General features: G+C 45.6%; 1 protein-coding gene across 1 annotated transcript in view; it reads left to right on the plus strand.

Moving 5' to 3' along the window:
• Positions 1–452: 452 nt before the first annotated feature.
• LOC138452684 (vomeronasal type-2 receptor 26-like) overlaps positions 453–26,254 on the plus strand; it is a 173,173-nt gene continuing 147,371 nt past the window's right edge. Inside the window, exons 1-2 of the mRNA XM_069605031.1 lie at positions 453–521; positions 3,920–4,147. Coding sequence (XP_069461132.1) covers positions 453–521; positions 3,920–4,147 — 297 coding nt within the window. The remainder of the gene's footprint in view (positions 522–3,919; positions 4,148–26,254) is intronic.

The following is a 26,254-nucleotide window of genomic DNA, read 5'->3' on the forward strand; positions in this document are numbered from 1 at the left end:
TAGTCGAGAAGAAACCCTACTGCTAGGAGAACCTATATAGAGGTGACATCTAAATCAGGGCTAGCTTGGTGACATGGCTTAGATGTTTTAGCAAGGGTAGTGGATCCTGACTATAAGGGTATGATATGATATATAATATGATAAGACATTTGTAACGCACCTGCACACTGGTGTTTCAAGCTGCAACGAGACAAGTGAGGGAAGATAGATGGAGCACAAGACAAACAATCGTACTAGGCATTGTGTCATTCAGATCGTGCAAGTGCGAGAAGAAGTGCAAGGGTAAAGGGGGGTGCAAGGAGAGTGGAGGGGAAAACAGGGCAGCCATGCTCTGAGTAAGTGCAGCCAGGGTAGCACAGCTCTGGGTAGTGCAAGGAGAACAAAAGAGTGTAGGGTTTACAGTTACAGCCCCTAAGTGCATGGTAGGACCAGAGGCAGAGCAAGAGTGACTGATGAAGAAAGAGCCTGGTACCCAGTGGGACTCTGAGGGTAGCCAAGCAACCAGTCAGTACAGAAGACAGGTAAGTCAGGTAGGTCAGCAGGGGAGGGAGAGAGACAAAGCAGAGGATAAGAGGAAAGTTTTGAGCTGCTTCTGGAAATTCAGGTGGTCCGGCTCAATTTTGAGAGGAGCAGGGAGGCCATTCCAGAGGGAGGCACCTTCAGAGGAGAGATATCTACCCCCACTCTCAGCCTGGAGGAGTATGTAACCCTTAGAGAGTTGGAGGTAGCTGAGCAAAGGGCTCAAGAAGGAAGGTATTTTGGAAGAGAGCGTTGGATGTAGAGCGGGCTCTGGCCTCAAAAAGCCTTGAAAACAATTGTAATCGATCCTAGCAGCCACCGGGAACCAGTGGATAGATTTTAGGGCTGGAGAAATATGGTCCCTGGGCTTGAGATCAAGGACAAGTCCTTAAGTCCTGTTCTGGATTAGTTGCGGAGGGCAGAGAGTAGAGGAAGACAGATTGAGAAAGAGGCTGTTGCGGTAGTCAGAGAACCAAGGCTCTGGAGACTGCGAGCTTCTGGGGAAAGTGAGAAAGGGCAGAGTCCCTTAGAGGAGGTGCAGCTGGTAGTGGGACATCCTGGTGACGTCCGAGATGTGAGGAGAGAAAGAGAGAGTGGAGTCAAAGATGACACCAAGGTTTTTTGCCTCGAAGGAAGGAGAAGGAAGAGGGCCCAATGCAGGTGGCCAGAGTGAGAGAAGGAAAGCAGGGGCAGGCGTCCCAATGAGAAGAATCTCTGTCTTGCTGTTCCACCTTGCTCAGAGTATACCGCACCCAGAAACAAACAAGCAAGGAAGCAAGCAAGGAAGCGAAAGGACCCCGGCACACGAGCCACACCGCGACAGGCAGCAGAAGCAGAACATCACATAGGCACTGTGCACTCTATGCCAAAGAAATCCGTGGGACCCTGATGAAACAAAAAGGCATTGAACTCCCGAGACGACCTGTGACTTAGCGCGAAAAAACCCTGAATTAATCAGGCAGTATCTACCGTCGAAAGGAGATATATAATAACTGCGCAATCTCTAAACTACAAAAGAAGGAAGATATCTCCCATTTGCAACTACTCCAACTCCGCAAAAGTGGAAGGCAAAAAACCTTATAAGAAGGACAATATCCCATTTTATGCAAAATAACTCTCCAGTCCAACCACTAGATACCGACAAGCTTCCTGGAAAATCTGAACTATTGGGGAATAAGTGAACATCAAATCACTCTGTAAAGAAATCCACTGTCCTCAAGAGGGCTAAACTTAGAAGAGCAAAACACCAGGGAAGGTGTCAATGCAGTATCTTAGCCGAAACATATGTAGACATCCTTAAAACACTAAAAACTTTCTGAATACGGACTACAATAACGTTCCCTGTACAGCCCCCCTATAATGAAATGCTATATTTAAAAAGCAATGAATATTTGTTATGAATCAATTTATGTCACATACTAACCACAGTCACTGACATTGTTGTTTTCTGAGAAAGTGTATCTTTTCTTTTTCTATTGATTTTGGTGTACATTGTGCCTTGTGGAAAGCACTTAGAAGCAACATCTTTGTTTTTATAAATTTCCTTTGAATAAAGTTTGTTTTTACTATTTGTAACAATGTGGCATGTTTTTCATATATAACCCAGGGTGCATCAAATAGTTATCACACCCCTACATCCTTCTACCTAGCTATCAAGGTTGTCTGAGAAAGAGGTAATTGGGCTGTTGCTGCTTCTGCTATGCTGTTGCCTCGGATCTGTCACAAAATCAAAATCAAAAACAGGATCTTCATGACATAGTAGAACAGTTTTCAGATGTCTTTTGTAATGAGACAGGAAGAGTAAAGGGGGTTTTCCATTAGATTCGTACTTCCCCCAGGAAGGTGATCAGCTTAAAGTCGTGTGGGATCCTTGGGGCCCGAACAGATGTAATTATACAGGATTTGGAGAAAAGGTTAGCCTTTGACATAATCATACTGTCTCAAAGTCCATTGTACTCCCCAATAGTTCTTGTTGCAACACCTGATGACACTTGGAGATTTTGTATAGATTTCTGAATGGTAAACCTCATTTCACAATTTCGACAACTATCCTTTACCGTGTATTAATAACTTAAACGACTTAACAAAGGGCTATTGGAAATTGCCAGTATACCCAGAGGGTAAAGTAAAATCACTTTTTCCACTCCTGTAGGATTATCCCAATGTAAAGTATTCCTCTAGGGTCTCCATGGGGCACCTGCTACATTCCACAGACTGATGCATCAGGTACTCCATCCATCTTGGGCATTTTGTCTCATCACAAGTAAATAGTGGGCCTCAGTACAAGGGTGGCATTCTGGAAATAAGGGTGCTGGTTGCACCGTACCGGCACCCTTTGCAGACCGCCACACTACGACTATGACCTCCTGGGCCATTGTGCCCGGCAAGTCTGACTGCCCTGGTAGGAAGAGTTGTCATGGAAGCACCGGCACCATTAGCAATAGTGCTGGTGCTTCCGTCTCCCCACTCCCATGGAGTCCTATGGGACTCCACGGAATGGGGAGTTACCAAATCCATTGCCGGATAACCCACATCACCGTGACTTGTAATTTGCTGGTGTCACCAAGATTTCCGGCAGCAGAAACGGTGTTACTAGTTCGGCAGCACCCCAATGGTAGCACCGGTGGGTTGCCGCCGGACCCGTAATGAGGCCCATTTATATATAGCTGGCATGCACTAAGACACTTTATTTGGGAGAAAAAGATTATACATTTGTTCAAGATTTTCTGTGAGTAGTATTTAATAAAAAGTTTTTACTACGCAAAATGGAATGCTGATGAACGGAGTGCTTTGATTCCAAGCAACGTCTCCTGTGAGGTAGAAGCCCCGGGGGGGTGTAGTGTTGTGTTTGCTGAGTGTTGGCAGCACTGTCGTCTGTTCTCTCATTGTGTGATCTCAAGCAGCCTCATCCACGCTTCTTATCCACACCCCTGCACCTTCCTGTGGGCAGCCCGCTCCCTTTGAAGTCCCCTACTCCATGTTTGCCTTATGACAGTCAAGGACACTACTCTGATCACCCCTCCCCACAAACTTCCTGAGGAGATGTATTGATTAGAAAGGAGAGTGGGGGACCATTTGAACTGTAAGAAAAGTTTGTGAGGCCCTTGAAAACAACCTCAAATATCTAGTGATGATGGGCTGCACCACTTACCCTTCAACTAAAGAAAGATCAGAAACGTCACATCGACGCCATCTGCTGGCAGCAAACATAGATATGCTCTCCACAGGCACACCCCTGCAGATAGATAGCCGGAAGCACGCCTGCTATTGCAGCTATCACTCACTGCAGCACCCTTTCCCTGCCCCCACGCCACCCATGGATGGCCTCCTAGTGCCGCCATGATGACTATTTCTGGGGTTCTCCTGTTACTTATTTCTCTCTCTCGTTTCTTCTTTGCAGTTGCACCGTCACATGCGCAATGTTCATTTTAAGACCTCTGCTGGGGATGAGGTCTACTTCGATGCGCAAGGGGACCCGCCCGCACACTTTGACATCTTAAACTGGATTTACTATTCTGCCGAAAATATGACAAGTGTCAAAGTGGGGAGCTTAAGTGTCAGCGCCACAGGGGAGCAGCAATTCACCATTGATGACACCGCCATCCATTGGCACCCCAGATTCATGCAGGTAACAACCCCCGCAGGGGCCAGAGAAGACAAAGAATTGAACCAAGAGTGGTGATTGCAAAAGAGGCAGAACATGTCCAGAAGCCATGCCTATCAATGTTATTGATTTAAACAATTGCACGATAATCAGTTAATAGCTCATTGCTATCGAAGTTAATAATAATTTTGTACAGTTTACATTCCAATATTTCTCAAAAAAGAAAAGAAATCCACCTTTATACTGCATTAGACCAGGTGGAGTCTCTCCACCATATGGTCACTACTTCTTGTTAATAATGTTTAACCTTCATCAACACTTCCCTCCATATGTATAACCAATCATGTTGTACCATACAAGTTTGATGATTCTTTTAAATTAGTAATAAGATTAGCATATCCACGTCTATAAAGAGATTCCAAGGACTTAGGGTTGTAAGAAGGTGGCGGCAGGTTTCAACCTCAAAATGCATAGAGGACAAAGGGCCTCATTCCGAGTATGGCGGTAAGGGATAGCGGCCACCGGTAACGAGACCGGTGGCGGTAATCCCTTACCGCCATACTCCGAGTTCCCTTTGCGCCCTCGCCCTTAACGCCTGCTTTGAGCAGGTGTAAAATTCGAGGGCGCAAAGGGGCCTCCAAGCCAATAACGGTGACCGTAATGAACGGTCACCATTATTTGCATCTTCCCCATTCCCATTGAGCCCTATGGGGGCTCATTTGGGAATGGGGAAGAGCCTTGGTGAATGGGGAATTACCGCCCGCCAACCTTGGAATGGGGCGGTAATTCCGCCATCCACCAAGGCGCTGCCGGTCCGGGTACGGCGTCAACCAAGTTGTTAATAGCGCCATTGGTTAGCGCCGTACTCGGAATGAGGCCCAAAGTCTTTTCATGTGTGGGAATTTAGACCAAGAGCCAATGAGTTCCATGGTGGGCAACACATTCAAACGCACAACACAAAACAAAGCGTTTGAGCTCAATGGTGCCGAGCTTTGTTAAGTAGGGGGTAGGTAGATGGTCATTAAAAGATTGATAGACCCAGCTTCTTGCTTTCTTTTTATTTTAACCTCATACTTAGGGTCTAATACTAACACACCCGGAGCCAGATTTAACTCTTCTATTAATGTTTCTGCAGACTTTTAAAGTTCGACCATGAAGCTATTTACATCCATGTTACCAATGCTTTTTGCCATTAGCAGAGCACATAGTTGGACTCATGGTTACTGCTCACAATTTGGATATAATAACATTCTTTGAACGTACCACAGTGTAGTTATTGACATAACCCTATACTCAAGATGCAGTGCCTCTATTGGTACTGATTCGGGTACATTCATAACTGATCTTAATGATTTGCCCTCAAGCTGTTTCTAACCATGGAATTTGCTAATATTTTAAAGCTACCATCCCATAAAGTACTGTGGGTTATATGCTCACTCTATATACCTCAAGGAGCCCTTCAAGGTTATAACCTCCACGATACACAATATAATGTTTTATGGCCAACCACTTTCTCCAAATTTTAGCAACAACCCTTTCCTGGTACAATTTCCCACTGGGTTTTTCTGTAATGGAGAAACTCAAGTAATTGTATTCTGTTACTCTAACCAGTGGAATATCCTCAATACGCCATACTAAATTTTACCTACCAAATTTTTTTTTTACTCAGCCGCAGAATTTTTGTTTTGGCTATACTAATAATCATTGCATTTGCCTTTGCGTATTCCACCAAAGAATGAATAGATTGTTGTAGTCTTATTTGCGTGCAATCGAACATTATAATGTAATCGGCATAGGATAACCACAGTGTTTGTACGCCATTAATCCTAGGTGGGAAATGTTTAGTTTGTTGAAACATTAAACTCATATCCGATGTAACCAGGTTGTACAGAATTTACCCTAAAACACATTCTTGCTTAAGGCCACTGTTAGTGTCTTGACATATTGTACAGTGGCCTGCAAGATTCAACCGAACTGAATGATGTGTTGATGTACAACAGCTGTATATAGCATAGCAAGTTCTTTTCTATACCCCATGTAATGAGCTTTTTCCAAAGAACTGCACAGGGAATAAGGTCAAAAGCCTTGGTAAAGTAGACACAACAACAAGAAAGACAGGGCCTATTTGTTTTCTCTGTCTCTGCCGTTAAACTTCTCATTGGGTCGGATCATATTTCCATTTTGAACATCTATGGCCCTACCCTACCTGACCCGGATTTTTGGGTTTGCTTGAAACAACTGATACTCAACAATGGTCTCACTAATCCTATCACTTGTGGCGATGTTAATCAGGTTCTGGACCCTTTTTTAGATAGGAAATCTAAATGTGTGTTCAAAAGCTCAAAGAGCCATAAATCCTTTACGAGCTGTCTCACTGAAATTGACCTAGTTGATTCATGGAGACTTTCTCATCGGGAGGATAGCTCAGGGGCAACATGCTCGCCTTGGAAGCAAGACGACATGGAGCAACACAGGTTTGATTCCCAGGTTGGTGCTTAGAAACCTCTGGGTATTAAGGGCGTTATAAATAACTAATCTAATAATCAGAATCTCATCCAACACAATTAGATTATACCTTTTGTTAGGAAAGATTTCATAATTGTAGGTAATTTTCCTTCCATGTGGCAACCCCTACACTTTTGCTGTTGTTTTACACCCTGATCTAGACTTTGCCAGAGAAGCACAGCCTCCTGCCACACTCCTCTGGGCTTTCACTCCATTCTTACGGGGATACTGACATGCCCTTAAGACAGTCAGTACTGGGAAACATTGTTTTCCGTAGTTCTTTCGCTCCTGTTGGAGCTTTCGTGCAACATGGCACAAGAGGGCACTGTAAGCTAAGATTCTGCTCTCTTGGGTCTCTAGTCATTTTTGGGCCCTAGATACTCTCGTGGATTGTTAACGAACGGTGCAAGTGAATCACGGACGGGACTGGTGGCAGCGTTCGTTTCTTTGTGTTTTGAGCTCCTTTTGGCTGTTTAAGCGCGTGTCTCGCGCTTAGCCCAAAAGGGTGGCCAGGCTTCCAAGATGGCCAGACCACAAGGCTCTTTGTCCTGTCCGCTGACCGTCTTGCCCCCTTCACCTTCCCCAGGTCAAGCCGACCCGGGGCCTTCCTTATTTGGGCATGTACTTTCCCGCAAAACACGGACACTTTTGTGGGCTTCTACAGGCCTGGTGTGAGCCTCCAGGATGTGGGCTGGGATGTCTGGTCCCAATACACATCCTGGGTGCCAAAGAGTCTAGTGTGTCATGAATGCCTGGGACCACCGTGGTCCATGATAGGTCACGTATGGTGTGAGTGTTTTGTGAGCAGATCTCCTATTGGGTCCCCTCCATTTTGGCGCAAAGGGAAACCTGGATAAGAAGAGGCTGGAAACACCACTACCATGTCGATCTCCTGAGTTCTTATGAACAAAGGGATACAGGAGCCAAGTATTCTGCAACCAAGAGGCTGGACCGAGGAATCGCTGGTGACCCGCTGAAGGACTACTCCTCGGTACTGCTGTCGCCTGGTGAAACCCTTTCTACCTCTGATTGAACGAGAAGGCCTGTACTGGTACTTCGACCCCTTTGAATAGTGGGAACAACTATTCTCGGCATCTTCACCATCTCCTGCACGTAAGCCTTCGGAAGTGTTTCTGGGCCATCCAGTTGACTGACCAGCCTACCCAGGAGTCTTGCTCTGTAACCACCGTCAGGCTGCTGTTGTATTATGAGTCCTTGACACTCTCACACGATTCGTACACTTGGCGTTCCCAGATCTGAATGAGTAGTGTACATTGGGCTGAAATACACACAGCCGCTCCGTTGCCCTGCTGTGGTAACAATCTGTGCGGGTTCATTGCGTTTGGGACATCCTCAACTCCAACTTCTGCTGCCGCGGAATCTACACGACACCGAGACGTCCCCTACTCGAATCTGAACCTGCCAGCCCTGAAACTGACGCGGAGAAGCCTGGGTCTGCCTGCATCAGGGACCGGTGAGTAGCAACGCTAGGAACTGGTCGCCCTCCTGTAGGAGCCCATAGCTTTTCCCCGGTGTGTCAAACACACGCCTTTCCGTACTCGCACTCTGCTTCTGCCCACAGTGGAGGCTGCGCTTGAGTCGCAGAGATCTGTTCATCTTCCTTTGTTCACCGATCTGAACTGCCTGATTTCCTCGAAGAGACTCCCTTTTGCCTGTTGGCACCAGCGTGTGCAGGTAATTTTGAGCACAAGGCTCCACTCTTCGTAGGGCTCAGACTTCCTTCTAGTTAGGTGCCTCTAAAGGTAGACTGGGTCTAACTATTATTCGCACTGCCTGTTTTCCTCCCCATCTAGGTGGTCTTCATATTTTGTGCATCTAACTCTGTAGATCCTTTGGTATTGTATATATACTGTACTTTGTTTGTGATGTGTTGGTTTACTTGAGATTTACTGTGATTCTTTACTATGGTCAATATTACAAAGGCCTTGTAATAAATGTGTCTATATTTTTTTAATATAACACCTGTTTGGAGTAATTATGACGTGTCCTTGCTTCGTGTGCTCATTGCGGGCTTTCAGTCACCCTCACCCCTCTTGAGACCTAGTCTTGACCGCCGCCATCGCTACCCTGATTGGTCTGGCTTGTCCAGAGGTTACCCTGTTCCAAGAAAATAGGCTGGCCTTCTGAAATTCTGCCCCTCCAGGACAGAGTTCAGAAATCCGTCTTAACAAATTGGTGGCAGTGGTGGGATACAACTGAGGGTATCCAGTGTTGCACACAGGCGAAGGCATTTCAAGTTATTCCTAACAGGACACGTAGTGAATTGTCATAGTATAACTTTTAAAAGGCCATAGTCCTATCGAACAGTATGGAAACAAATACCTTGTTAACTTTAAATGCTTCCAAATCAGAAACATTGAAAAAGATGTGTGCTGAGAGAGGTGTCTCCTCTCAAGGCACGAAAATGGAAATGATCCAAAGAATCATGGTGTGGCAAGAAGCGCAGCTTAACGCTATAACTTCTGAGGACAGTGCGGAAGGAGGTGGGGCTGCTCTCACTGGCAGAACCGACGGATCTGCCGACGCACTGCTCTCCAGCGACCATTAGGACGGGGAGGATGTAATGTCCAATGTTTCCTCTGCCAGTACTGATGGGGAGGCCATGCTTGAATTCAAGAAGCAAGAGCTACTGTTTAGGCAGAAGGAGCTTGAATTCAATATGGCCAAACTAAAAATCGAACAGGCAGAAAAACAGAAGGACAGGGATCACCAGTTGGAACTGGCCAAGCTTCAGGTTGCCAATCGATCCAAGGGGCCTCCTCTCAACCACAGTTTCCAAAAGATCTGCTCAGTGTGTATGAGCAACGGAATGACATTATGGACTGACTGAATACGTTTGAGTATGCATGTGAAGTTCAACAAGTTGACAATGCTGATAAAATTGCCTGGTTACTCAGCAGACTGCCCCATTCTGGCTGTAGTGCCATTATGGAAATGTAGAAGGCTGAGCGAGTGGATTTTGCAATGTTGAAGCAAACTCTCATTTTAAAGATTGGAAAGACTCCTGCCCAATATTTAAAACGTTTCGGAGAGTATAAGAAAAAGAAAGTGGTACTTGGGCAGACAGAGTTCAGAAATCCGTCTTAACACCTTTCACTCACCTCTACATGACATTCTCTCATGCCTAGATTACATCTTTTCCTTTAAATCTCACACTGGCACCATTATAGACTCTAGTATCTCTAATATCATTATTTCTGATCATGCCCCATTCATCTAAGTGGATATTCGACAACTATTTGCTCCAAGATCAGCAGTTTATCCGTTCAATCATTTAAACAACAGTACTTTGCTGTAGACCTGGATGATGACTCTTTAGTGGTCACAAATTGAGATGCTTTTAAAGCCATGCTCAGGGGCCATATTAATGCCTACTCTAGCGGAAAAAAGAAACAGCTTAAAAAACGTCTCGATGATCTATATCTCCAGCTTTCCAATGCAGAAAAACAGTTCTATCGAGCTTCTACTGAAAGAATCCTCCAATCAGTTATGGCCTTACGGTGGTTTCAAATTAAAAATAAGCTCACTAAATTGGCTGCTGGGACTCTATTAAAATATAAAACCAAGATTTTCCAGACTTCCACCAAAACTGGGAAGTCGCTTGCGTTTTATCTTAAGACCAAAAAGGAAAACACATTACAGACAAATCTGGCACGTCCCTTAATCATCCTGAGGATATTTTCAATTGTTTTAAACAATTCTATTCAGACTTAATACACCCCTGAGTCCGCAGGACCCTCTCAATAGACATTCTTATCCCCAGATTGATTTTACTCATTTAGATGGCGATATCTCACTTCCCGAAATCATTGGTGCCTTTAAGGGGCCAGGTAAAGGAAAGGCCCCCGGTCTGGACGGCTTTTCTATTGATTTTTTTAATAATCTTGCCCATTCCCTTACCCCTAGACTTAAATCGTTATACCCATACTTTGTCTCCTAGCAATCCTCTTCTGGCTCCTTTTCTGAGGCTTTACTTATCCTATTTCCCAAAGCTGATAAAGATTCTACTCTTCCCAGCAATTACAGACCAATCTCCCTCATTAATGTTGAAAGTTAGATCTTTGCTAAAATTCTTGCCAACAGAATTGAATCCTCTCTACCTGCTCTGATCAAACCTGATCAAGTCAGCTATGTTAAAGGCTGGAACATCTCTGCTAATTCTAGATTACTGCTTGATGCCTTCCATGTAGTTTCTAAGGATAAGAAAGATAAACAGGGCTACGCCGCAGTTGCGCTTGATGTGGAGAAAGCTTTTGATCGTGTTAACTGGGACTTTAAATTCCAATCTCTCTGATGGCATGGCTGTGGTGAGCATTTTATCTCTCTTATTAAACTTCTTTATTCTTGTCCCAAGTCATCTGTTAGTATTAATGGCCAATCCTCTCCCTTCTTTCCTTTACGCAGAGGAACTAGACAGGGCTGTCCCCACTCTCCTATTCCTTACATTCTCTCTTTAGAACCTCTGTTAGAACATTCCTGGAATCTCCTGTGGGAAGTCCACTATTAGAATCACTGCGTATGCTGATGACGTTCTTATCCTTATTAAGAATCCCAAACTTCCTCTCCCTCATCTGCTGGACGGACTTCACCAGTTCTCCTTAGTCTCTGGCCATAAACTCAATAAAGACAAAGCTGAGATTTTACTCCACAACTCATTTTGTATCAAACATGACTTAGATGTGTTTGGGTTTAAATTGTGTAATGATACAATTAAATACCTTGGTCTTCGTTTTGCCTCCTCAGTGGGCGACACCGTTCAACTCAACACACAGATGCTGTTCAGCAGACTTAACTTCAATGTGGTCACCCCTCTACCTTTCCTGGTGGGGTCGGCTTGACACCATTAAAATTATGTTGTCCCCTATTGTTTTATATTATTTACAATTGCTCCTGGTCCCTTTGTCTTCCTCATTTTTTAAGTCTATCAACTTAATCCTTCTCAATTTCTTATGGGGCTCAAGAAAATGTAAGAGGATTGCAGTTGCCCAGCTAAATGCCACATATGAAACGGGTGGGTAGGTTTCCGGACTTCAAGCTATATCATTCAGCGTTTCTTCTCAAACAATCCTGCTGCTGGTTTACTCCTCCTGAATCCTTGGATATTCCCTGTCTGACCCCATTAAGGCCTCCATATCCGCTCTAAGATTGCTTCTCTTCCCCCGCACAAAGATCCCATCTAAGAACCTCTCTCCGTATCTTTGGCACAATAAACATATTACTATTAACGATAGATCTCTGTATCGTAAATCCTGGCTGAGCAAAGGCATCAAGTTCATTCAGCAAACTGTCAATGGTTCCTCCATTCTCTCCTTCCAACAAGTAACAAATCTCTTTTCCATCCCAACTTCGGATTTCAACTTTGGTTAATGCGTGCTTAGTCGCACTCCATCACCATTTGCCGGATGCCGCCCGACTTCTGCTGCTGACCATGGTTTCTGATGTCAAAGCTTTGATTTGTGATTATTCATTGGCATGTGCACTTGAAATGGGAACATGACCTGGGCTGTGCCCTTAGTGACCACACTTGGTCTCTTGTGTACTCTAGGATCAGGGGCAACATAACACAACATCTGTTCTTCTTCATTCACAGAGCATGTGAATGAAGCATGTTTATCCAAACCCACCGAAGGTGCAGGATATAAATGTTGCTCATGTGGTGGTGCCCCTGCCTGCTACAAACATATGTTTTTTGACTGTCCATATATATTTAAGTTCTGGCAGGATGTATGGACATTTCTTAAAATTATCTTTACTGTTGATGTTCCACTAACGTTTTTGAAAATCTTCCTTGGTAGCCTGGCTGTCAATGACATTATTGTGAATGCTTCTGCCAAGCTTTATGACTGCCAAGCTTTATAACTGCCAAGCTTTATGACTGCCAAGCTTTAAGACTGCCAAGCTTTATGACCTGTTAATAGCTCTTGCTCTCAAGCTCATTACTACCAACTGGAAAGATTCACACAATATATCCATATCCACTAGAGGGTGGTGGAATAACATCTGTCATGTGCAAATAATCGACTAACCTCAATACTTCACCCAAGTATAATGCCAAATGGGCTTTTTTTATTCGTTATCTAGACTGCTTTAAAATGTCATCATATGGCTCTTGAATTATTGACATTTGATCTATTGTGCGCATTGTCTGATCCCCTTACATTTGACTATTTGATTTTGCTAATGTTATGAATCAAAATGTCCTAATATCGTATTTTCTACGTCCTTTCCCCTTCATCCTTCCCTCTGTTCTCTTGTTTGTCCCTTGTCCGTCCCCCTGTTAGTCTCCACTCATGATTTTATTTCGCTTGCAGATTTGCTTGTTTATGTATCTCCTTTTAATCAGTTTCATAGCCGCACTCTTTTGGCTATGAGTTTTTCTGCTGTTTTACCATATTGCTGTTGATTATATTTTGACCATAATTATTCTTCATGAATATCTGCATTGTTATTATTATACTTTGTTCTTAAACTCTTATAATCTCAATAAAGATTATTAAACTAAAACAAAGGAAAAAAACTATTTAAAATAAAAAGAGTAGAACAGAAAAATGTCAAGGGAGAAACACAAAAAAAGGTACAAACTGTATTTATTTAATTTGTAGATCGTGCCCAAACCCTCAGGCATCAGTTATACGAGGCTCCAAGGTGAGAGAAGAAACAACATAGTTAGTGGTTACATAGTGGTTACATAAACATTGTGATGCAAAGTGAGTACGTTAGCTGAACAGCCACGTTTTGAGGGCTTTTTGGGCAGGGCCCATGTTAGGGAGAATTCTGTTCTAGGGCTAATTTACCTCACCTATAGAGTCCCCCAGCAGCGTTGCTGGATTTCAGGGGTTTGTTTTTTTACTCCTACTAAGAGTGAGACTCTTTTCTTCCCACTCTTAGCTGTATTTTGATGTATATTTCAGCCTATTTTTGTGCTTATGGGCTATGGGGTTTTTCTCACCCTCATAGGTATCATCTTTTTACATGTGTGTTACACAGCACCCTCCATGCAGTGATACCGGGGTGTCGTAGCGACCCCCAAACATAGACTCCATACCCTGGGACTGACTACTGTCTCCCAGGGCATGTAAAGTTACCATTGACTTTACTAGTCAATAGTTATGAACAAAACCAGTACAACCCATCTTACTATGGAGGTACTGGGAAGGGTTAATAGTTTTTCCCTGGTGTTCATTTTCGAGTGGGGTACCGTACAGTCCCTCTCGCCAAAGTTTCTGGCTGGTGGCAGTGGTTACTATCGTAAATATTCAACCGCGAATATTTCCCTATGGGATTTTCCCATTGTTCGAGGCTACCACTTTTACTGACAGCCTCTAACATACCGCCGGTTTATTTTAATATTAACTTTACTCCGGTAGGTTTTAATTGCCAGAACTTTAATAATATTTCTTCTCGTGTCTTTCTCTGAAATCCTAACCCATGTTGGGGATGCTTTGTTCGTCCTTTTGGCGGGCTTCTGCACAGAAGCCCTCCTTTCGTCGCCACCTAGTCTGGGGTAGACAGTATGGGTGGGAGGGGGAATAGGCACCCTGGACAGGGTTACCTAGGCAACCCAACTCGCACTCTGCCCTAATCCCGCCAGGATAGCCACCCCACTGTGTGAGTGACAGCTAGGCTGTATGAATAGGGGTCTTTCTGCATAAAAGCAGGGTCCTGAGGACTGGAGGATAAGACATTGCCAGTGGAACTAAGAAGCCAAAGAGGAGAGAAGCTGAAGACATCTGCTATGACTGAACCACCGGTGAAGCCCTGCTACAGATCCTCACCACCTTTCTCCAACAACTCAAGAATATCCTCGCCTGCAAGAGTCTTCTTCCCTTGAGCTGGTGGGGACAACCAGTTCGCCAATCGCCTTCCAGAACCTGTCTTGGTCGAATCGTCAGTGCCAAGCACTAGGAGACCGGATAGCCAGGCACCCATCCACCATGACCCCGATTTAAAGGAGCGTACTTTTTATTCTGTTTGGCAGCACCGCGGCTGGTTTCATCCCTGGGCAGTGCAGTAACTCGAACCTTCCTCCATGACGAGAGCCTCTCTTCCTCTGCTGGATCTCCTGAACTGCAGGAACTGCCAGGAACTACCGCCACCGCAGGAGCCTCTTCCACTATTCAAGGTACATTGTTCCGCCAGGCCTCCGTTTCGTTGAGTATTGCTAAAGGTGTTTTAAATCCTTTACTTACCTTCTGGGTTGGCCGCCTTTTCGTCTAACATTATTTTTCTACGCCCTGCATCCGTCTTTTCCAACGTTTAACAAAGACTTGACTGCAGCTACTGGAACATTTTGCACCTAGGCACTTTGCCTTGTACCACTGACTCTGGCACAGGCCTATTGACTTTGGCTAAATCTGTTACAACTGCCTTCTCTAGATTGTTTCTCCTCAAGAAATGTGTTGGTGCACCTGAAACTCTCATAACCACCTTTCCTTCCCCTGTATGTATTGCTGAAGTGCCATTTTGCACGGTTTTCACCAAAGTATTGCTGATGCTAAAGTACTGCCTTGTTTAACTTGTTCACAATCCAATTGGGAAGAGTTGCTGGTGTGTTTAGGAGTCTAACCCTGTATAACTTGTTCTTTCCCTCCCTCTGAAGAAATTGTTAGAGTGCCATTTCTACTTGGTTGTCACTGTGCCGTTTTGCTCAGTGTTCACTCTGGCTCAAACTTGTCTACAATTTAAATAGGGAGTTGTGTATACTTTTCAAGACTGGTTTAACTTACTTTAAAGAGAGTAATTTGTGTGTAAACTTAAGAGTGTGTAAAATAAATATATATCCTTTTTGATACAAAGCTTTGGTCAGTGTTTCCTTGTTCCATAGTACTCTAGTCCTAATGTGTAAACCCTGAATACTGCTCATCTCCCTCTTGAGATAAGTCTGACTGCTTAGCCACAGCTACCAACTAAATCTTTGTGGTACGGACTGATACCAAAGGGGATTTATTGCATATACCTGTAGTCTTAATCTTCTGTAGTGCTCCTTAAGGGAACTGCATAGGAATCTGCCTAACGCTGGTGGCAGCGGTGGGATCAAAGTTTTGGATTTACATTTTAGAGTGCTGCTAGTACCTTGGTACAATTAACCACAAGGCTTAACAATCACTAAAAGTTAATTTTAAAAAGTCAAGTATGGAAAGCTATAGCCAGGAGACCCTCCTTGTAAATACTGCTGATTATTAAAGGGATTTGTGCAGACAGAAAAGTCTTCCTGTCAAAGGCAAGAAATCTGAGTTAATAGAAAGGTTGTTAGAAAACCAAAGTCTGGAGAGTGGGGCTGTAGTACCTACCCCTCCAGCAAATGTAGCAAACATTGACGATGATAATGTTGATGATGTTATTGTTGAGTCAGATGAGGAAGAGGAGGCTGACAATGTAACCCCCTCTCGGCCTCTGTCTGCTCAAAAACCTCAAGCCTTGGCTACTGGACCTTTGTCAGGTCCCACATAAAGTCCTAAATTTATCTCACTAGAAAAGATGAGGCTTGAACTTGAATTCAAAGGAATTAGTGCTCAAATTGAACAGAAACATCAAGAACTAAGGCTCAAAGAAATGGAGCTCAACGATGAGCTTGAGATGAAGAAATTGTCTTTGGAACATGCTTCTCTCCCCGAATCCTCTAGATCCTCCAGCCCAAAAAGACCCCGGATGCCTAAAGAGATTGTGGGTATGTATGAACCGAAGTTGGATGTATTAGATTGGGTTGCTATGTTTGAATATTATCATGGGCTCCAGGATATCACAGGGAATCAGATGATCCCCTGGTTATTCTCTAGGCTCCCCCTGTTGCATCTGATGTGGTAATGGAGTTGGGAGAGGTGGATAGGATGGATTATGAATGTGTGAAGCTAGCTCTGATAGCTAGATTTGGGAAGACCCCTTTGCAGTACCTTAGGAGGTTTAGGACCATCAAAAAGCATGATGGTACCCCTTGGGCTACCTGGGTGAGTGAATGTTTGAAGAATTTAGAGGGATGGATTAAGGGTTACAGAGTTAATACTTATGAGGGTATGAGAAATCTTTTTATGTTGGAGTCCATTTATGATGCCTGTTCTCCTGAGCTCAGACAGCACTTGGCTGATTGTAAGGAAATGTATCCTAGCAAGTTAGGCAAGGCTGCTGACTTGTGGGTTGCCAACAGGGCTACTCACAAGGAATCTGGGGCAACTCAGAAGAAGAATGAGGAGAAGCAGCCACCAAAAGAGAACCAAGAGAATTCTAATACCTCCCAACCCAAAGAGGGCCACAAACCACAACATGGCCAGGGTAAGTCACCTGGGAAACCAAATAGGGCTAGTGAACCCTCTGGGGCCCAACCAGAGGTAGGTCAGCAGACACCCCCATTCTTAAGAGCATTTGGGAAATGCTATGTTTGTGGGTCTACTGATCATGTAAAGGGTGATCTCAGGTGCAAGGGTAAACCTGCAGGGATCAGCACAGTCTCCTTAGCCTTCGCTCCTGAGGAGGAAGTACAAATGGCTAGTGCCCTTTATGAGTTGTTTGCTAAAGAACCATTGGGTCTTCAAGCAACTGTATCCTTAAAGTTCAAGGGTCTGGGAAAGAAACAACATAGTGATGTGTATGACTCCATTCCTGAAAACTAGGGAGTATTACGTGGACAGTGTTCTTGTCAATGGCCAGGACACCCCTGCCATGAGAGACACTGGGGCCAGCAGAACCGTTGTGGACGAAAGATTTTTCAGGCCTGAGGATGTTGCTAAGGCACCCAAAGGCCCACCAAACTTGCTGGAGGCCCTGTCCAAATGGTTCCTATTCTACCAGCTCTCATTCAGTATAACCAAATGACAGTGCGGATCCCTGTCAGTATTCAGAGTGAGGTGCCTGGGAGAGTCCTGTTGGGGAATGATCTAAAAACTCTATGAGTAGTATCCAGTACCTCCAGGCCTCCCAGTATGGAGAAGCAGAACCAAACCAAATTGGCTAGAGAGGCCACCTTAAGGGACCACTCTGAGCCTGTGGGAACCTCTACAGAGAACCCCACTACAAGCCCTGGTGTTAGTAAATTGACCGCTAACCCAGGCAAATTCCAAGCTAGTATGTTAGTGAAATGGAGCCCAAACCAAGCTCCATCATTGTTCCCCCATTCTAATGTTTGTGACCCCCCTGCTTCTGAGGAAGAGGTGGATAGACCAACTGGACCCCTCTCCAAGCCTAAGAGAACTGGTAATTCTCAGTGCTGGTGGAAAACCACAAAAAAAAGGTCTAAAGCCAAAAACCTTCAGACTGTTGGACCTTCTACAGAATACTCCAACTCAAATCCTAATGTTAGGAGAAAAACTCCTAAAGTAGGTAAGGTTCGATCTAAAAGGAAGAGAAAGCATGTACCTTGCTTATCCCCAGCCCCTCCAACCGAGATGCCTGAGACCCAACCTGCTCCCAAAAGAGAGGTGGTGAGGAACCCTGGAGGCCCCTCTAGATCTAAGGGAATCCTTTATTAGGACCCCTTGAAAAAGCCTATCACAGGTTCAGGAGTTGTACCAACTTCTGAGGGACTGGTCAACCAGAACCCCTATAGACTCAAAAAGAAAGATGTCTCTCAAAGGGTTTGTAGGTCATATAGCTTACAAAGGAAAACCGTTGAGCATAAATCAGGATGTCACCACCAAAATGCTGATGGTCTCTCTAGGATGTTTTAACCAACCAGAGGTAAGAGACTCATCCAGGAGTGGATTAGATCCCCCTGTCCCTTAGTCTGGGGGGTGAGTGTTAGGGAGAATTCTCTTCTAAGGCTAATTTCCCTCACCCAAAGGGTCCCCCAGCAGCTTTTCTGGATTTCAGGGGTTTGTTTTTTACTCCTACTAAGAGTGAGACTCTTTTCTTCCCACTCTTAGCTGTATTTTGATGTATGTTTCAGCCTATTTTTGTGCTTATGGGCTATGGGGTTTTTCTCACCCTCATAGGTATCATCTTTTTACATGTGTGTTACACAGCACCCTCCATGCAGTGATACCGGGGTGTCGTAGCGACCCCCAAACATAGACTCCATACCCTGGGACTGACTACTGTCTCCCAGGGCATGTAAAGTTACCATTGACTTTACTAGTCAATAGTTATGAACAAAACCAGTACAACCCATCTTACTATGGAGGCACTGGGAAGGGTTAATAGTTTTTCCCTGGTGTTCATTTTCGAGTGGGGTACCATACAGTCCCTCCCTCCAAAGTTTCTGGCTGGTGGCAGTGGTTACTATCGTAAATATTCAACCGCGAATATTTCCCTATGGGATTTTCCCATTGTTCGAGGCTACCACTTTTACTGTTAGCCTCTAACATACCGCTGGTTTATTTTAATATTAACTTTACTCCGGTAGGTTTTAATTGCCAGAACTTTAATAATATTTCTTTCTCGTGTCTTTCTCTGAAATCCTAACCCAGGTCGGGGATCCTTTGTTCGTCCTTTTGGCGGGCTTCTGCAAAGAAGCCCTCCTTTCGGCACCACTGAGTCTGGGGTAGACAGTATGTGTGGGAGGGGGAATAGGCACCCTGGACAGGGTTACCTAGGCAACCCAAGTCGCACTCTGCCCTGGTAGGTCGGGGGGTTATCCCACCAGGATAGCCACCCCACTGTGTCAGTGACAGCTAGCCTGTATGAATAGGGGTCTTTCTGCATAAAAGCAGGGTCCTAAGGACTGGAAGAGCAAGACGTCGCCACTGGAACTAAGAAGCCGAAGAGGAGAGAAGCCAAAGACATCTGCAATGACTGAACCACCGGTGAAGCCCTGCTGCAGATCCTCACCACTTTTCTCCAACGATTTGAGAAGATCGTCACCTGCAAGAGTCTTCTTCCCTTGAGCTGGTGGGGACAACCAGTTCGCAAATCGCCTTCCAGGACCTGCCTTGGTCGAATCGCCAGTGCCAAGCACTAGGAGACCGGATAACCAGGCACTCGTCCACCACGACCACGATTTAAAGGAGCGTACCTTTTATTCCGTTTGGCAGTACCGCGGCTGGTTTCATCCCTGGGCAGTGCAGTAACTCGAACCTTCCTCCACAATGAGAGCCTCTCTTCGTCTGCTGGATCTCCCGAACTGCAGGAACTGCCAGGAACTACCTCCACAGCAGGAGCCTCTTTCACTATTCAAGGTACATTGTTCCGCCAGGCCTCCCGTTTCGTTGAGTACTGCTAAAGGTGTTTTAAATCCTTTACTTACCTTCTGGGTTGGCCGCCTTTTCGTCTAATATTATCTTTCTACGCCCTGCATCCGCCTTTTCCAACATTTAACAAAAACTTGACTGCAGCTACTAGAACATTTTGCCCCTAGGCACTTTGCCTTCTGCCACTGACTCTAACACAGGCCTATTGACTTTGGCTGAATCTGTTACAACTGCCTTCTCTAGATTGTTTCTCCTCAAGAAATGTGTTGGTGCACCTAATCTCTTATAACCACCTTTCCTTCCCTTTTATATGTTGCTGAAGTGCCATTGTGCTCGGTTTTCACCAACGTATTGCTGATGCTAAAGTACTGCCTTGCTTAACTTGTTCACAATCCAATTGGGAAGTGTTGCTTGTGTGTTAAGGAGTCTAACCCTGTATACCTTGTTCTTTCCGTCCTTCTGAAGAAACTGTTAGAGAGCCATTTCTGCTTGGTTGTCACTGTGCCATTTTGCTCAGCTTTCACTCTGGCTCAAACCTGTCTACAATTTAAATAGGGAGTTGTGAATACTTTTCAAGACTGGTTTAACTTACTTTAAAGAGAGTGATTTGTGTGTAAACATAAGAGTGTGTAAAATAAATATATATTCTTTTTGATACAAAGCTTTGGTCAGTGTTTCCTTGTTCCATAGTACTGTAGTCCTATTGTGTAAACCCTGAATACTGCTCATCTCCCTCTTGAGATAAGTCTGACTGCTTAGCCACAGCTACCAAATAAATCTTTGTGGTACGGACTGATACCAAAAGGTATTTATTGCATATACCTGTAGTCTTAATCTTCTGTAGTGCTCCCTAAGGGAAGTGCACAGGATTCTGCCTAACAGCCCAATAAGAGTCTTCGGGAGGGAGGGAATTCCCTTGCTTAGCAGCAGTGACTTGGACGCTTGATCTGCCTGCTTTCACACGTTTGAAACAACCTGTGGGTATATGGGGTTCTAGTGGGCCTGGATGACTGAGACTTGGTGATTTCTTGCGCCAGATATGGTGGTGCTGATTTGGAGATACATTTTTGGGTGATAGAGAATGTCTTGAAGCAGATGGGGAGCCAGTATACAGCTCTACGAGCAGTTGAGGTGTTTGCAGACCTAGGTATGTTAAGCATGTGGGCGATAGTTAGGCAGTTGTCACGGGTGAGGAAGGGTCTGGCAGCGTTAATGAGCTTAGTTGAGTAGGCTGCAGCAGAGGAGATATCACTGACTTGGCCGGATAGGGAGAGCGTGGAGTCAAGGTAAACTCCCAGTGTTTTCACATTTGGGGAGACTGGGATCACAGGGCCATCGATGTTCAAGGCTGAGTACTTGGTGTCTGGTTTTTTTTAGAACTGCAGCGGATCCTGTGATGAGCAGTTCCGTTTTCTCGTCATTGAGACAGAGACCATGGGTTGCCATCCAGGCTGCATAGTGGCATAGGTAGAGTACAGGATGGCAGCATCGTCAGGATAGGAGCCAGTGAGAGGAAGGAGAATCTGCGTGTCATAGGCATAGCTGGTATAGGCTATGCCGAGAGAGTCCAAATGGTTGAAGAGGGGCTTTGTGAATATGTTATAGAGAGTTAGTGAAACACATGACCCTTCGGTTACTCCGCAGAGGATGGGGGAAGGTGATGTGCAGGCATTCTCTGCAAAAACTTTCATTACCCTACCTTCAAGGAATGAGGTGATCCATGATGCTGCTTCCAGGGAGAAGGAAGCTGAGGAAGTAAGGTGGTGGCAGAGTATGCTATGGTCGACAAGGTCATTGGCAGCGAACAATTCTAGGAGAAGCAGAGCAGGTTTCCCCTTTCTCTGAGCTCATCCATCTGATTTATAAGGTCTAGGAGTGCTGATTCCGTACCATGTACTGTTCGAAAAACTTGATTGGCGCATTCCTAGAATTTGGTTGGACTTGAGATGGCCTTGAATTTGAATATATGCAGCTCTATCGAGAATTTTAAGGAGTGAGGGAGGCATGGTAATGGGGCGGTAGTTGTTGTGGGAGGCAGGATTAAGTGTGTTTTTTAGAAGCGGCAGGACCCGAGCTTCCTTGAGGCAGGAGGGTACCACCCTGGTAGTGAAAGCGGCATTGATGAAGACCGTAATAAAGGGAGCTAGACTTTCTGCGCAATCTTTCATCAGAGAGGCTGGACAGACATCTCCTTTATACCTTGATGGCTTGAGGTTTTGTAGGATGCGTAGGGTCTCTTGTGTGGTGATTATTTTGAAGCTGCACAAGGGAGTTCCTGGAGTGTTGGCGATGCAGACATTGGAATACCTTCACAAGAGCGAGAGGCTAGTTTGTTTAGCAAGAATTTTCTTTTTCAACGTGTCAATTTTGAATAATATGCCCATTTGAATACTGCCACACCAGGCAGAGTCTTTGTTAAGGTGGAAACTTGGGGGACTAGAGTTTCCAGTTCTCTAAGGATGGCAAATTGTTCCCTGGAGTTGGAGTTAGCATTGGCTATCTGGGTGTGAAGCGTAGTGGCTTTGACTCGGATGATGGCTTTTTTGTTTTGTTTGGAAAGGTTGGAGAATTTCGTATTGGATGCTTTGCAGGGGTTAATTTTCCAGCATGTTTCAGCAAGTCCTTTTTCAGCTCTAAGGATCTTCAGATCATAGGTATACCAGGAATTGGTACTGATTACTGGCTTGACTTTTTTTGTAGCCAAAGGGGCAATAGAGTTAATGGCGCCAGTCAAGGTTGCAGAATAGAGATCTGCTAAGGACATGGGGTCACTGGAATCCCGAGGTTCTGGGTTGAGGACACTAAAAAAATTTCTCTCTTTAGTGCGTTTGAGTGAACTGTGAGCCAGGGATGGTGGCAAGGAGATGGTGGATGGTTTGACGTGTGGGCCAGGGGGAAATGAGAAAGTGATGATGTTGTGGTACGACCATGGGCAGGGGGAGTTTGCTTTGATCGAGATGCCACAGTTGGTGTCTGCTAGCCAATCGAGTGGTTGCACTTTAATGTGCGTGGGGTCGAGAATGCGTTGATTGAAGCAAAGGGTGGTGATGTCGCTGGCAAGTGAGGATGCAGGTAGGTTGGTTGGGTCATCAAGGCCTAAGTTTAGCTCGCCCAGTTGCAATACTTGTGAGTAGGGCTTGATCTTGTCGCTTAGGATAAGAAGTAGGTCCTCTTCAAAGGAGAGGATTGGACCAGGTGGACAGTACACAAGATGGACAGAGATGGGGTTGGTGGGGGCGGTAGTAAACTTGAGAGAGATGATGTCACAGTTGCTGTTGAGTGAAGAGTTAACTTGCCTAATGCGTAGATGGTCCTTTGCAATGAAGGCCACTCTGTCTCCTCTGGGATTGCGAGCAATAAGGTCGGGCCAGATGCAGTGTGTAGCCACATTTCTGTGATGGCTAGGGCATCAAGGTTATTCATTGATAGGAGGTGATATATGTCCGGGGCATGCACGGAACGGGAACGAGCATTAATCAAGGCTAGGTTCAGGTGGGGGGTGTTGTGTTGTATCCTAGTATATGTATGGTTTATATCTGGTATGAGAGCTGTGGGTCTGTGAGTGGAGCTTGGAGTGTTGGTGTGAGGCATGGAAGGTGGTGAGTGAGAGGGTGCCAGGTTGGACGGTTAGAGAGACGAGCAGGGAGAGAGCCAAGGGTATAGGCAGCAGGCTATTGATCTCCTTATCTCACCTCTCCTACTGAAGCTGTAACTAAATAAAAAGACTTACCTTTTATAACCCTGGCTCCCTGGTGGTTCTTGAAGTTGATACCACCAGTAGATGCATCATGTTGTAAGTGTCTGTCTTAGTTGCGTGGGTGGCCTGTTTAAACGAGGCAACAGTGGGTAGGGTCAGTGTATGTGGTGGTGGAGTGTCGCTAGTAGTGGGCCTAGAGTGGGGGGCATGGAATATGCATGTGGACATGGCATTGGAATTCAGGAGGGCAGTTTCAGGTGCGGGAGATGGCATGGCTCCAGCAACAGCGTTATCATTGGTAACAGTGAGCATATCATTATGCTTCTGGAGGGCATTAGAGGCAGTCTCAGGTGCAGGAGAGGGCATAGCATAGGCACCAGATCGAACATTGGCAACAGAAGGAACATGGTCAGGCAAGCAGGCTTTGCTGCTGGGCTGTCGGGACCCCTTGAAAATGAGTTTGGGGTGTGTGGTAGGTTTGGAGGGTCTGCAGCAAACCATTCCTTTGTTCGTTAGGTGTGAGAAGTGATTGGGCCGGCTAGGAAAGGCCGGAGCAGTAGACACAATATGAGCGTTTGCGATGTCTGCGGCAGGCTTTTTGTAGCAACTCGTAGCAGAGGAATCCTGGGCAGGTGTGTTTGCAGGGATACTTAGTGGACTCCTAGAGATACGCTGGTGCCACAGGGTCAAGTGGCAGGGTCGTGGTTGCAGGGTGTATCGATTCATTGTTCTGCATCTGATGCCCTTGTTGTGCCTGATAGTGGGCATAGGTTTAGCGGGGTGGTAGACGCTGGGAGAGGTATGGGTTGAGAGGCGTCGGTTGCAAGAAGGAGTGCTGCAGGAAGTGGACAATCTAGGACTTGCAGATCTTGGCTCGGTAGTATGCGTATGTATGGTGTGCATAGAGTTACTGTGTAGCACATCAGGCAGAAAGAGTGCTGGCTGGGCAGCACTGAGCTCTGGAAGAGCAAATGGCATGGATATCTTACGGAAGGGCGTGGCAGGATGTGCAGCTACATACCATAAGACACTGGCATTCGGAGATGACTGTCCAGAACCCGGACAGGGCCAGACAAGGAAAATCCTTGGCCTTATGTGTGGGCCTTCGGTGGGGGCTGGCTAAGCCTGCCGGGCCAGAAAGTCAGAAGTCATACGGCTTGACTGCCCTGTCAACGTGCAGCGGAGGCAGGCTGAGCATGGGGCCTGCAGCTCCATCGAAATGTGTGGATGCAGCATGGCCATCTTTAGCTGATGTTGGTTAGCGTTCCGTAGGAGAATAGCAGGTCTTTCCATAAGCTTCTGATCTTCACAGTCATGATGAAGCTGTGATGGTGTGCACGCTGGTGCATCTGGTGGAATGGAACCTAATCCTATGTAACTATATGCAATGGCAACTCCTCAACCTGGGCCTAATTACAATCCGCGTCTTCTGCCTGTAGGCGGGACTCTGTTCTTGCCTGGAGGGCTTGCAGGCTGGCCAACACCTGCCTCTCTGGCTCTTCCACTGCCCTGCAAGCATCCTCCACGATGGAAGCCCATGTGCCACCTCAGCCCTGGCCACTGTGTCAGGAGTCCTTCCAGGCAAGTAACGACTGGAACACCAAAGTGATCCAAAAAGGAATATACATGAAGCAGGAAGTAACACATTTTATTTAGGCCCAGAACGCAGCTGTGAAAGCACAGTTCAAAAAACCCTCTGGAACTGAATTCCACACTGCCCCACAATTACATTTCAAAGCATTACGTGATTGTGATAACCATTGGAACTTTATCCATCTGCCATTGGTCAGTCCCATTGAGCATACAGAACAACCTGAGCTCGGCAAAGGGGAGACATTCACACAACATCCGACCAATGAGGTGCCCTACGGACATCAGCAAGGACACAAAACAATGTGCGCCCTAGGGACACCAAAACCTCTTCTGGTGATTGGTTCCCTGTCACTTGTTCCAACTCCCGACAGCCCTCTTCCCATGATCATCTGCCAAAGGGCAATTTATAACCGTGTATCCTACCATGGTTGGATTTTATTTGACTACATTTAATTTCTAATTCCCACAAATTCCCAGCGAGCACCCAGGTACATGGCTTGCTGGCCTCGATATCTACTGGTCCAATTCCCCTGCAGTTACAGTCTCCTGGGGACTGCCAACTTGCAACATTTCTCAAGCAATCTGCTGTATCTGAACGCTCAAGAATTTCACAGTTACCCAGCAAATGAGGCCTTTGGCTGCGAAAAGACAAATGTTTTATTGACCTGAGGCCTATACTCCATAATGGCTATTATGCTGCTCCCACCATGCTAAACTACCATTTCTACTCACTACCCCGTCCCTTATCCCAATCCCTGCGTGCCCCTCTCTCCCATTCACCATGCCAATTGAATCCTTTTTTCCCCTGCCATCTTTCTCTTGAGCACCTCAGGATGGTCACTGAAGGGCATCAATTCCAATCGAAGCACTACAAAGGCAGGAATGTGCAGTGTGATGAGGGAGCATAGCCTCCCCAGTCGGGAGTGAGCTGGCCGTATGCCTGGGTCCCACATGCCCACCATTGGTCCATGACTGCTGCTGTACTGCTCCTCAATGCTGGGACGCTCATCACCTTGGTGGAGCCGGCATTAAAACCCCAGTTGTGTTGACCCCATGGACCTGAAACATATGGCAAATCGTGTAAAAGCCTTTATGTGTACTGGTTGATGTCTCTCATCTATCTATGCATGCACACATTTGTTCCACGTTGCCCTACAGCTGTCATTCATTATTGGCACCACATCCATCTCAAACCACACT

This window comes from Ambystoma mexicanum, chromosome 4p (assembly GCF_040938575.1).
Source record: "Ambystoma mexicanum isolate Mex_15411 chromosome 4p, UKY_AmexF1_1, whole genome shotgun sequence".
NCBI lineage: Eukaryota > Metazoa > Chordata > Amphibia > Caudata > Ambystomatidae > Ambystoma > Ambystoma mexicanum.